The sequence below is a fragment of the Odocoileus virginianus genome, chromosome 6 (assembly GCF_023699985.2).
Source record: "Odocoileus virginianus isolate 20LAN1187 ecotype Illinois chromosome 6, Ovbor_1.2, whole genome shotgun sequence".
Classification (NCBI taxonomy): domain Eukaryota; kingdom Metazoa; phylum Chordata; class Mammalia; order Artiodactyla; family Cervidae; genus Odocoileus; species Odocoileus virginianus.
This window is the reverse complement of record NC_069679.1, coordinates 35,018,037-35,032,095: the sequence shown is the minus strand read 5'-3', so window position 1 is coordinate 35,032,095 and position 14,059 is coordinate 35,018,037. Positions and strand designations below refer to the sequence as shown.

Sequence of the window (14,059 nt, the reverse complement as noted above, 5' to 3'; positions counted from 1 at the left end):
GTTGCCATTTCCTCCTTCAGGGAATTTTCCCAACCTAGGGATCGAACCCATGGCTCCTGCATTGGCAGGTGGATTCTTTATGACTGAGCCATCTGCTGCTGTGCTAAGTCGCTTCAGTCGTGTCTGACTCTGTGTGACCCCTTAGATGGCAGCCTACCAGTCTCCGCCATCCCTGGGATTCTCCAGGCAAGAACACTGGAGTGGGTTGCCATTTCCTTCTCCAGTGCATGAAAGTGAAAAGTGAAAGTGAAGTCGCTCAGCCGTGTCCAACTGTTCACGACCCCATGGACTGCACCCTACCAGGCTCCTCCGTCCATGGGATTTTCCAGGCAAGAGTACTGGAGTGGGTTGCCATTGCCTTCTCTGACTGAGGCATCTGGTAAGCCCCAATTTAAATCATAAACGTCTTTTAAAAAATGAGAATGAAAAACAGAGCCAGGCTTTATTTCCATATTTCTTTGAACACTCCACATTCGTTCAATTCAGTATTTCCCAATGCCCTTGTTTTTTCATGAAGGTTATTTTTATTTTCAAAGAAGTAAGGCTTCAATACCAGTGAGACCAGGAGGACACAAATTCATCCACATCACAAAGGCTTCATCCACATCATATTCATCCATATCATAAAGGGCCACCCAAGACAGACAGGTCATAGTGGAGAGTTCTGACAAAACGTGGTCCACTGGGAGAAGGGAATGGCAAACCACTTCAGTATTCTTGCCTTGAGAATCCAATGAACAGCATGAAAAGGCAAAAAGACAGGACACTGAAACATGAACTCCCTAGGTCAGTAGGTGCCCAGTATGATACCGGAGATCAGCGGAGAAGTAACTCCAGAAAGAATGAAGAGATGGAGCCAAAGCAAAAGCAACACCCAGTTGTGGATGTGACTGGTGATGGAAGTAAAGTCTGATGTTGTGAAGAGCAATGGTGCATAGGAACCTGGAATGTTAGGTCCATCAATCCAGGCAAATTGGAAGTGGTCAAACAGGAGATGGCAAGAGTGAACATTGACATTTTAGGAATCAGCGAACTAAAATGACTGGATTGGGTGAATTTAACTCACATTGACCATTATATCTACTACTGCGGGCAAAAATCCCTTAGAAGAAAGGGAGTAACCATTACAGTCAACAAAAGAGTCTGAAATGCAGTACTTGGATGCAATCTCAAAAATGACAGAATGATCTCTGTTCGTTTTCAAGGCAAACCATTCAATATCACAGTAATCCAAGTCTATGCCCCGACCAGTAATGCTGAAGAAGCTGAAGTGAATGGTTCTATGAAGACCTACAAGACCTTCTAGAACTAACACCCAAAAAAGATGCTCATTATAGGGGACTAGAATGCAAAAGTAGGAAGTCAAGAGATACCTGGAATAACAGGCAAATTTGGCCGTGGAGTACAGAATGAAGCAGGCTAAAGGCTAACAGAGTTTTGCCAAGAGAATGCACTGGTCATAGCAAATACCCTCTTCCAACAACACAAGAGAAGACTCTACACATGGGCATCACCAGATAGTCAATACCAAAATCAGATTGCTTACATTCTTTGTAGCCAAAGATGGAGAAGCTCTGTACAGTCAGTGAAAATAAGACCAGGAGCTGACTGTGGCTCAGATCATGAACTCCTTATTGCCAAATTCAGACTTAAACTGAAGGTAGGGAAAACCACTAGACCATTCAGGTATGACCTAAATCAAACCCCTAACAATTATACAGTGGATGTGAGAAATAGATTTAAGGGACTAGATCTGATAGAGTGCCTGAAGAACTATGGACGGAGGTTCATATGACACTGTACAGGAGACAGGGAGCAAGACCATTCCCAAGAAAAAGAAATGCAAAAAAGCAAAGAGGTCTTACAAATAGCTGTGAGAAGAAGAGAAGCAAAGAGCAAAGGAGAAAAGGAAAGATACATCCATTTGAATGCAGAGTTCCAAAGAATAGCATGGAGGGATAAGAAAGCCTTCCTCAGTGATCAGTGCAGAGAAAGAGAGAAAACCCATAGAATGGACAAGACTAGAGATCTCTTCAAGAAAATCAGAGATACAAAGGGAACATTTCATGCAAAGATGGGCACAATATAGGACAGAAATGGTACGGACCTAACAGAAGCAGAAGATATTAAGAAGAGGTGGCAAGAATACACAGAAGAACTATACAAAAAAGATCTTCATGACCCAGGTAACTATGATGGTGTGATCACTCACCTAGAACCAGACATCCTGGAATGCAAAGTCAAATGGACCTTAGGAAACATCACTGCAAACAAAGTTAGTGGAGGTGATGGAATTCCAGTTGAGCTATTTCAAATCCTAAAAGATGATGCTGTGAAAGTGCTGCACTCAATATGCCAGTAAATATGGAAAACTCAGTAGTGGCCAAAGGACGGGAAAAGGTCAGTGTTTATTCCAATCCCTAAGAAAGGCAATGCCAAAGAAAGCTCAAACTACTGCACAATTGTACTCATCTCACATGCTAGTAAAATAATGCTCAAAATTCTCCAAGCCAGGCTTCAACAGTACGTGAACCATTAACCTCCAGATGTTCAAGCTTGATTTAGAAAAGGCAGAGGAACCAGAGATCAAATTGCCAACACCTGCTGGATCATTGAAAAAGCACCAGAGTTCTAGAAAAACATCTGCTTTATTGACTGTGTGGACCACAACAAACTGTGGAAAATTCTGAAAGAGATAGGACTATCAGACCAACTGCCCTGCCTCCTGAGAAATCTCCATGCAGGTTAGGAAGCAACAGTCAGAACTGGACGTGGAACAACAGAGTAGTTCCAAATCAGGAAAGGAATGCGTCAAGGCTTTATACTGTCACCCTGCTTATTTAACTTATATGCTGAGTACATCATGCAAAACGTGAGGCTAGATGAAGCACAAGCTGGAGTCAAGATGGCCGGGAGAAATATCAATAATTTCAGATATGAACATGACACCACCCTTATGGCAGAAAGCGAAGAAGAACTAAAGAGCCTCTTGATGAGTGAAAAAGTTGGCTTAAAACTCAATATTCAGAAAACTAAGATCATGGTATCTGGTCCCATCACTTCATAGCAAATAGATGGAGAAACAGTGGAAACAGTGAGAGACTTTAATTTTGGGGGGGGCTCCAAAATCACTACAGATGTTGACTGCAGCCATGAAATTAAAAGACGCTTGCAAAAAAATAAAAAATAAATAAAAGACGCTTGCTCCTTGAAAGAAAAGTTATGACCAACCTAGATTGCATATTAAAAAACAGAGACATTACTTTGCCAACAAAGGTCTGTCTAGTCAAAGCTATTGTTTTTCTAGTACTCATGTATGGATGTGAGAGTTGTACTGTGAAGAAAGCTGAGTGGTGAAGAATTGATGCTTTTGAACTGTGGTGTTGGAGAAGACTCTTGAGAGTCCCTTGGACTGCAAGGAGATCCAACCAGTCCATCCTAAAGGAATCAGCCCTGAATATTCATTGGAAGGACTGATGCTGAAGCTGAAACTCCAATACTTTGGTCCCCTGATGCGAAGAGCTGACTCATTTGAAAAGGCCCTGATGCTGCGAAAGATTGAAGGCAGGAGGAGAAGGGGATGACAGAGGATGAGATGGTTGGATGGCATTACTGACTCAATGGACATGAGTTTGAATAAACTCTGGGAGTTGGCGACGGACAGGGAGGCCTGGCGTGCTGCAGTCCATGGGGTCGCAAAGAGCTGGACATGACTGAGTGACTGAACTGAACTGATAAAGGGTTCCTTTCAACCAATCAGAAAGATGTGCTTGGTTTACCTGCATCGCAAGCTTGATTTTAGGTCAAATATATTTCGTTGAAGGAAAGGAGCCAGATGACCTGTCCTCACCCCAACTTCAAATATTAAGGAATATAAAATGGGCAAGTTTAATCAGTGGGAAGATGACTAATCTAATGTAGTAAGTGTCAGGTTTAGTGCTTCCCTTGTTTTGTGCCCTCGCAAAATTAATAGGCAATTCTCTTCAGTTCAATTTGAAAAGATACACTTCTTTTTTCCATTACAACATAAAAGAAGCTACACTTTTTTTTTTTTTAAAGAAGTTACACATTTGAAAACCAATAGGATTAGAGTTCCTACAGAAACCTCTCTGAGTTTGAACCCATGGCCAGAGAGTGTAAAAGGCATGTGACAACCACCTATATGTATTCTCTATAATGGGGACAAATCAGACAAATCAGACAAATATGTGACAGGCTCGATCTGACCTGAAAAAAACCCTGGAACTCAGGAAGTCCACATGTGGAGCTAAACTCAAAAATTCCAGCAAAAATAGCTACACCAAGAGATAGAGGAACCCAATCTGATAAAAGTAGATGCTTAAAACATATTTTGTTGAATAAATGGCAATTACCATTACACAGTCTTTAGTATTATTAAGCAATATCCTAAACAGTTTATATGCATTATCTCACAGAACCCTATGCTGTAAGGTACTATTAATATAAACATTTCAAGGCAGATGAGATAACTGATGGTGAGAGAGGAAGGTTATTGGCCCATACACGTTTATTTTAAAGAGCCTGAATTTACATCCCCTTTTCTTAACTATTACATTGTACCTTATACAAACAACATGGAATACACATTTCTTATCTGTTCTTGCTTTTCCTGATAAGAATAATAAAATCAGAACACAAATGCTGAGCCCAGGAACAATTTCTAGACTGTCAGTTAAACCAAACGATCATGACTTTACTATGTACCACAGTCTCTGTGAAAAGGAAGGAAGAAAGGAATTCTGAACACTCTGCAACAGAACCGTGTTACATACATTAACACTCATTCAACCTGCAACACATCCTTGTGAAATATTACTCTATATTTACAGGTCAGTTTCAGGGACAAGTTTTGGACAAGTTTGATACTTGTCCAAAGTGTCACCAATAAAAAGTGGCAGAGAACCTTCCAGTCTAATTTTAAACTATTATATTTAGTTAAGTGAGAATATCCAGGTAGTTACCAAAACAATCCTGACAGCATTCATTTCAACTTAGGTTGCACCATACCACTTGGTAATGTCATTTTTATTCTTCACTAGAACCCTCACCTCAATCTCTGACTAGTGTACTCAATGAGGCAACTTTGTAGCTGCTGCTTACATTAGTCTTTAAAATATTTATTATGTAAATAATTCATTAATATTTAAACACCTTATAAAAAGAGCTATGTCTAGGAGTCTAATATTCTGTTTATATGTCAACTCTCATATCTTTTCAATCACCTTATTACATTTTCTTCAAATAGAATCTTCCATGAAAGCCCAATATATAAAACAGACAAAAAGGGAAGCCCTCCTGGAGAAGCTGCTGAGGGCCCAGAGTCCTGCCAAAAAAGCCTTCCCACTGTTCCTTACGCTTCTCTCACAAATACTCTCTCTGGACTAGTCTTTCTAACATGGAAGGCCTTCTGCCTTGACTAGAGCTTTTAGCAATATCTGTCCAAATTGTCTATCATGAGTAAAACTCAAGACTCATGGAAAAGCAAATGTATTTTCGCTGAATAAGACACAGGCTTTTCCTGGAAAAATGAGTCATGGAACTATGCACAAAGAAAAGAAGCCTGGTCCATGTTTTAATGAAGTACTCTTCTCCAAAGAAGATCAGCCTGATGGCCTTTTCAGGTTATATAGGGGGCCATGTGTATGTAGCTATCAAACTCATCACTAAACTTACCAAGATGCTATCACCTTAATTTAGTCATTAAAGTATCCAAACTGCTGAGAAAATAAGCATTAGGAAACAAAGAATTAAAAATCCTTAGCTGTCAACAGGATACTGAGAAAGTCACTGACTTACCATCTTAATTTCTCAAGTATAAACATCACTTACCCTGTGAAGCAATAAGAATCACAAGTTGTAATGCACAGTGGGTACAAAAGTGTTTTGGGAATAAAAAGGTGTTTTAACAACCTGCCTCTTTCTTGGAGCTGAAAATAAACACACCTTTGCCAAGATGCGTGTTGATAGACATGTATCTTGCTGTTCCAGTTAAACTTTTGTGTTCCCTATAAGGTATATGTTTTTTGGTTTCAGGGTCAATGTATTCCTTGGCCAGTCCAAAGTCTATAATGTGTATAACATGCTCTTTCTTATTGCCTTGTCGACCAATCAGGAAGTTCTCTGGCTTGACATCTCGGTAGATGAGATTCTTTGAGTGGACATACTCCATTCGGGAAAGCTAAAAGAAAGAATGACAGTGATACAAATACTACTCTGAGGAAGTTTATTATAAAAATACTTCAAAATGCTTTCTTTTATCAGCTCAAAGTTATAATTACTTAATTACTTAAATTAAAATAAAACTTATTTCTTCACCACTCAGAGTCACTTTATTCTTGTAAATCAGAACATACTTTCTGATACTAATACATACATGACAAATATGAAGATAAAAGAGAAAAGGATAGTGTGGTTCAGCTAAAATGATAGTATACGGTTTCACTTCACGTAACAACTTGCAAATGATGAACAGAATTAACGTTTTTATGTTACTGCAGAAGGAAAGCATTTGAGAGGCAAGAATTACTCCCAGGCAGGAAATAAGAATATGGTGGTGGCCTCTGAAGACAGATGCTGCTGCCTCCTTCAGCTCCTGCCCACAACTTCCTATACTCGGTCTCATTGTTGCAGAAATAAGGAAAGTGAGGCCCAGAGAAGTTGACTGGACTAATATCACAGAGCTAACTAATGGCAGAGGTAGGAGTATAGTTTTTATGAGAAAGTAAACATAACCCAAAATAAAAACTTTTATCAAATTTCATTAAGTTCATTTCTACCTTTAAATTGTTTCTGCTTAGTATAGAAAGGGAGGTTGAGCATTTGAACTTTTGACTCTAAAGTCAAGATCAGTTTTCTAACATTTCCAAGTCTTTAAAGTGGGTGAGACCATCACCATTTCAGACCCACAGAGACGCACCTACATCCTTGGGTGGAGGGGCTGACAAACTTCTCAAAGCAGCTGTCTTAACTGTTCCTTAAACTGGTATTGGTGTGGGATTTGGTAGGTGCTGAGAGACACAGCTTTAGCTGTGTTGGTCTCTGTGAGAACTAGAGGCCAGAGAACTAAGGCAGGTTCTTGGTCAACTCTGAAATCTGATTTTAGGGCAGTGGGTCATATCTTCCATCTCTTCTTGGATGCAATGGTAAGCAAAGAGGGAGGACATGACAAAACTTTACAGTCATGTGTTTAAAACCTATAAATAAAACAACCAAGAAGTTACTTGCATTTGAGCAATTGTCACCGAATCATCCTCTTTCTCCCTATATACCACTTGCACTTCAGTTAAGGGCAGAGTATTGCTCCAAGGTGCAAATTCTTAAAATAGAGCAAATGGCAAATACAGTGTGGCTTCTCGGGGTTAACCCTTTTTGCCCCAGCCAGCTGTCTACAACACCACCAAGCTAATGAATGTACATTCACAAGGTGTCACTAGAGCTGGTAAATGCCAACAGACACAAGGATGTAGTTAGGAGACCTGCCCCTCCCTGTCTATCCCTAGCCAGAAGAGCAACGCCAACTTACCAACTGAATGGCTATCATTAACACAGTCTTCAAAGTAAAGGTCCGGTCACAGAGGTCAAACAAGTCCTCCAAGCTAGGGCCGAGAAGCTCCAGCACCATGGCATTGTACTTCCCACATGGTCCAAAGTAATACACCTGTGGGAGACCTTCACCTGAAAGCAGAGGGAAAATGGGGTGCAGAGGGAGGGACACAAAGACCAAAATATGACACAGCTGCATCAGCATGAAGCAGATAAAAAGGAAATACAATTTGTGAGATTTTTGTTTTCTTTCATAGCTCCTACCGGAGAACCTAAACTGAGCATGACAGCTTCAAAAGGAACTGGTAATGTGTGGGAAAGGCTAAGTCATTGCACAATATGTTCAAAATAAAGTAGTTATTTCATACCAAAGGCATTCCCATTACTACATAAGACAGAGAATAGTCCGTGGTCCACTGCTGGACTGGAGCATAAACTATTCTCCACCAAGGATGCCCAAAAGTATACAATCATAATTTTTAAAAAGATGACTCATGAGCTCAAAGGCCAGGCTCACACACCTTGCTGCACTAGCTGGTTTCATCTGTACTCTGTGCTTACTGCCAAAACCACACGGAGATAGAGCTGTTTGTGACTGCTGCTCCGAGGAGGACTCGGATTGAAGGGGTGAGGTGACAGAGGGCGCAGCCTGGTCTTTTTCTCCTAGGGAGTTTCTGTAGCTTCCTGTTTTTTTCTCAGTAGGAGCAAAGTCAACAGATTGGGTTTGGTTACTGATAAGTAATTATGAAAGGAAAAGGAATAAAAATACAAGGCTGGGCTTTCCCCAGATTTGAAATTCATAGTTATAAGAAGCCAAAATTTAGACTTTTTCATCTAAGTGGCAACTTGTGAATGAATTTCCTTCATAAAGTGTATTGTAAATGAGACATCAATAAATATGTGCTAAATGGCACCATGTGAACTGTGGGTATGAATGAGACTACAGAGCTTTAAAAAATCTGGCCCTTTGAGTGGGAACACTTCCCCCTTAATACACTTATGTATACCGTGGTCTACAGCTGTAAATGCTGCAGGTTGCCGCATGCTCCTGCCTGTGAGTTTTTCAGATGACAAGGTTCTCTCCATCTTGACATTCTCTTTTCATTTGTACAGGTAGGAAACTGGCAGAGGTAATTATATCTGCTATGATCTGAACATCTGTGGCCCCTTCCCAAAACTCGTATGTTGAAAACCCAATGCCCAGTGTGATTACTTTAAGAGGTGTGGGCCTCTGGGAGGTGAGATCATGAAAGCAAGGCCTTCATGAGTGGGATTAGTGCCTTTAAGAAAGAGACCCCACAGAACTCCCTAGCCCCTGCAGCCATGTGAGGACACAGCAGGAAGTTAGCAGTCTGCAACCCAGATGAGGGCCTTCAGCAGAACTTGACCACACTGACATCGTGATCCTGGACTTCTAGCTTCTGGAACTGAGGAAAAAAAATTTTCTGAGTTTATGAGTCACTCTGTGTTGTGTTACAGCAGCCCAAAGGAACTGAGACAATATCTAATCCTTAAAACTTTAACCCAATCAATATGCTTGTCCTTCTCTCCAGCACAGGTCTTGTATATTTGGAACTGGTACGAATCATTGCTACGATATGTGTCTATAATTATTTTGTGTGCTGCATCAGTCTGTTTTATTCCATTTAAATACTAGACAACTTCTTTTTCATTGTTTCTATCAGGTCATTCCTGGCTCATACCGTCTACTATAGTATACTCTGCTCCGGCTAGCCCCATAAATATCCACTGAATTGCCCTGTGCTTGTTTTGATTCTCCCTTTCCCCAAAAGGAAACAGAATTTGTCTTTTTCTCCCTGTTGTTTGAAGAACTCATCTTCAGTTCATTTAAAATATATAAAACCTAACAGCTGTTCCCAATGAGTCCTGCTGAGAAATCCAAAGCAGAACACTACCATACAGATTTACTGCTTTGATTAATCAGACACATTGTAGACTGTGGTTTGGAGATCTTTTAAATGCTACATCCTATATAATAGTTTTTGATGTGATGAAAATTGATTTTCCTAATATTATATTCTTCAAAATAGGTGGGACAGATCTGTTGGTTGCCTGCCCAATATCCATTCCCTCTTTCTTTGTTAACAACAAAATATCTAATTCTTATCAACAGCAACTCGCCTAGTTATAACCTTCTAGTCTCCCTTGATAATAGGAATGGCAAGTGAGATGTAAGCAGAAATTGTTAGATAGGGTGGTTCTAGAGAAGTTCTTAAGTTGGAGGTGTGTGCCTTTGAGATGACTGAAGCTCCAAAAGCCATCTAGAACTATCAGACTCCTTGAAGATTTAAGATACGGATGAAACAAAATTAGAAGAACCCATTCCTGATGGCTGGGAAGCAACCACACCAATGAAAGGCTTCCCTTCCCTCTGGACTTTTTTAATCCAGAAGAAAAATCAATCTCTACCTTGATTGAACTACTGTTCTTTGGAATTCTTTTTAACAACCAAGTCTAATCCTAATTAATAAACATACTACTCCTTTATTTAGTTAAATTGCAAACCTAGGGACAATATCTTCCTTCTGAAGTACAAGCTAAAAGTCAGGCCTGTATAGAAATATGAAACTGGCATGATTTTCTAGACTTGCTGCCAATACTTAAGGATCAATTTAAAAATAAGACAGATGGTCATCTTGTTCTTGACAATCTTTAGTACCAAATCTAGGCATCTCTTGTCAGAAATTTCCATGTTTACCTTTGTAAAGCTTCTTTTAGCCACAAAAGCTTTCTGGGTGATGTCTATAATTTCTAACTGTGAGTAATGTCACTCGTAACTCCTGCCTAGAAATTTCAAAGATGTGAGGAGTTCCTGCTGGCTGTAATATTGCTCCTTTTATTAAATACTTTGAATCTCATAATACCCCATTGGGCTTTGGGATGCTCAAGACAACTTCTGGATTACTGAGCTTTGGCCTTGAAGACTTTTCTCAAAGATGGACTAGGTCCAAGATGCTAGTGTACAAAGAACTCGAGTCAGAGTTGTGGATTTGGTTCTGCTACCAACTCTGAAAATTCTTTCACCTCTCTGCTCTTTCTCATCCATAATGAGAAGGAAACTGGTTCTCTCTCTCTCTCTTTTTCTTTTTGGCTATGCTGTCCAGCATGTGGGATCTTTGTTACCCAACCAGGGATGGAACCTGCGCCCCCCGCTTCCCGCCCCCCACCACCGGGTAGAAGCAGAGTCTTAACCACTGGACCACCAGGGAAGTTCCTAGACTCGTTCTCTTTTAAATCTATAATCCTGATTATAGCTAGGATTTCCTTCTAGCTATCTTACAGGTTTTTCTTTGTAAAGTCATAGAACCACTATAAATGAAACCTGTCTCCATATTATACAGAATATGTGTGGTACAAATTCAAATGTAAGCTGGTAATGGTAACTGGTAGTGGTACTCAACTGAAAGTGTGTCTATCAGAAACACCTCTAAAACTTTAAAGAACAGATACAGTGACGTCACTTCAAACCTTCCAAACCAGAATTTCTAGTAGTGGGTATAAGCATTGTTCCACAGGTAATTCAGAAGTGCAACCTCAGCTGGAAAACTCTGTATCTAAAGGGTAGAAAATAAAGGGCGTTGTTTTGCTTTATGGCTAACATATTATGAAAATTCGGAAAACACTGACAGACTAATCTTTTTCAGAAGCTCTTTCCCATCAGAACAACTGGACTCAATACCTTTTGAAAGGAATCATTTTAAGGCTATTTGAAAGACTTGTTCTGGAGTTCCTTAGGTATTACTGAGTATAAAAATCTCTTTGGAAGATGCAGTTGTAATGTATTAGAACTATCTGTACAGATAAAGATGCCCACACAAGTTTCAGTCTGTGTCTGGTTTTACACATGACTACCCCCAAACTGTCCAGTGCCAGTGGTGAGAGACACAGGCCCACAAGAAAAATCTGCCTCTTTGGTCAGGGACGACTGCACAGTAATGATTTATCACCTGGGCTGTACTTAAATAAGAAATCCTGTATATTAGGTTTCACTCCACTTCTACAGAGCCATCTCTAATCCACTGTTTAAGAAATTTTTAATTAATCAACATTATGGTGTGAAATCCTCTAATAAGACTAGGGATGAGGGCAAAGTCTTAAATGCAATACATGTGGAAAACAAGGTCTTCCTGCACATAATTCTTAGGTAAAGGGAAATGAAGTGGGGGAGGTAGGCAAGGTAGATATGCACTCAATTCTTGGTATTTTAGAAATTAAGGTAGTAGTATAACCTCTTGTATGCTCTGAAAATAAAAGCACTAATAAGGTCTCCTTCCTAAATTGGTCAGCTGCATAAAAGCTTGAAAATTAAAGAAGCAGATTCCACATTTTCCTCTTCTGAAGGATTTAAAACAGATTTCACTGTATTACCGTCAGCCATAGGCTAAATCTCTTCCAAAGCAAAACTTCAAGGCTATTCCCTCATTGCAGATGTTATCACGTATATTCTCTTAGGGAACTATGAAACAGCTTTTCCATCCATCAGTAACATATTCTTATAACCCCTGCTGGACATTTGGCCCACACACATATCAAATTGCACAGAACAGGAAGCAAGGTATATAACACTACAGCTAATTTTCAATCTGTCATAAATTCAACTTGGGTTAAACACTCCAAATCAAGGATAATGGCTTCTTTATCATCCAAGCTGTTACCTAAAAAGATTCCATAATGTATTATGAACAGTAACTACCCTAAGTAGAGATATTTTTAAATACACATCAGGCAGAGAACTGAAATAGAACCACCTTGAAGCTTTTGGTAATTTGATCATATTATTGCCTAATAATTAGCCTTTCATTCTTTTTGAAAAACTAAATTACCTAGCTGTGAAGCAAATTCAAATAAGTCTCATATGTACATTAATATCTTGATGTAAAAAAGTAACATCTATATTAATATTTCTATGAAAAAGTACATACATGTTGATGACTATCTTCTAAGTCAGGGCTGGGAAAAAACCTTTAAGGACATAATGACCTGGGCAATTCCTTTTCTTTCTTTATACAGTTTGTTTTTTAATTTTTAAAGAAAACAGGGTAGTTTTCTCCAAACTTAAGCTGTCCTTGGTTCCACCAATGGTAGTGGCTTTTAGCACAGTTACTGAGTGTTCCTTAATATTTACTAGAATAATTTAATATTATTATTACTATATATATGGGGATAGTAATAATACTATTAAATAAGTCCACTTAACAAGAAAGCAGAAAGAATAGGCAGATAAACATGATCATATTCTGTAAGAAGAAGTGAAAGGAGAAAATGAAAGCATACCCTTTAAAACTCAGAAAATATTAAAACAATAAAACATGCATTCTCACAAAAACATGAGACATTACATGTGTTTTTCTTTTTTATAAAAGAACAGACTCCATCTCACTTCTCTGACTCTGAAAAAAAATGCCTTTTTACAATATGACGCAGTTCAATATAGGAATCTATTCAAACTGCTGGTGTAATAACCAAAACAGTGAGACCCAGGATTTAAGAATCAGGATTATTTTGTCTTTTCTATAATGAAAAATGTTTTACAACCATCTTGTTCACGGGCCTCTTGGGAACTGGAATATCACTAGACATATGCTGCTAAAAGGAGCTCAAATTTGTATGGTGGGAGAAGAGAAGGTGAGGAGAGGTAAGAGCAGAGGAATAATCTCACAGAAATTGAGCTTTTACAGTTTCTCTATTACATATAGTTGTGTATGTACATAATTACAAAGGCCTTACCACTCAAAAGCAGCTTTCGCACCATACACAAAAATAAACTCAAAATGGATTAAAGATCTAAATGTAAGACCAGAAACTATCAAACTCCTAGAGGAGAACATAGGCAAAACACTCTCCGACATAAATCACAGCAGGATCCTCTATGACCCACATCCCAGAATTTTAGAAATAAAAGCAAAAATAAACAAGTGGGACCTAATGAAACTTAAAAGCTTTTGCACAACAAAGGAAACTATAAGCAAGGTGAAAAGACAGCCCTCAGACTGGGAGAAAGTAATAGCAAACGAAGCAACAGACAAAGGATTAATCTCAAAAATATACAAGCAACTCCTCCAGCTCAACTCCAGAAAAATAAATGACCCAATCAAAAAATGGGCCAAAGAACTAAACAGACATTTCTCCAAGGAAGACATACGGATGGCAAAAAAACACATGAAAAGATGCTCAACATCACTCATTATCAGAGAAATGCAAATCAAAACCACAATGAGGTACCATTATACACCAGTCAGGATGGCTGCTATCCAAAAGTCTACAAGCAATAAATGCTGGAGAGGGTGTGGAGAAAAGGGAACCCTCTTACACTGTTGGTGGGAATGCAAATTAGTACAGCCACTATGGAAAACAGTGTGGAGATTTCTTAAAAAGCTGGAAATAGATCTGCCAGATGACCCAGCAATACCACTTCTAGGCATACACACTGAGGAAACCAGATCCAAAAGAGACACGTGCACCCCAGTGTTCATCG

The 14,059-nt window shown here is 39.2% G+C and overlaps 1 protein-coding gene across 8 annotated transcripts in view; it reads right to left on the bottom strand.

Moving 5' to 3' along the window:
* CSNK1G1 (casein kinase 1 gamma 1) overlaps positions 1 to 14,059 on the bottom strand; it is a 108,529-nt gene that overhangs the window by 39,639 nt on the left and 54,831 nt on the right. For all 8 annotated transcript variants that reach the window (XR_002311846.2, XR_002311847.2, XM_020882374.2 and 5 more), the window contains exons 4-5: positions 7,544 to 7,695; positions 5,965 to 6,199 (exon numbers count right to left, since the gene is read on the bottom strand). Coding sequence is in view for 6 of the 8 variants with exons in the window: in XM_020882374.2 (XP_020738033.1) it covers positions 5,965 to 6,199; positions 7,544 to 7,695 (387 nt within the window). In the remaining 2 variants the exon portion in view is untranslated. The remainder of the gene's footprint in view (positions 1 to 5,964; positions 6,200 to 7,543; positions 7,696 to 14,059) is intronic.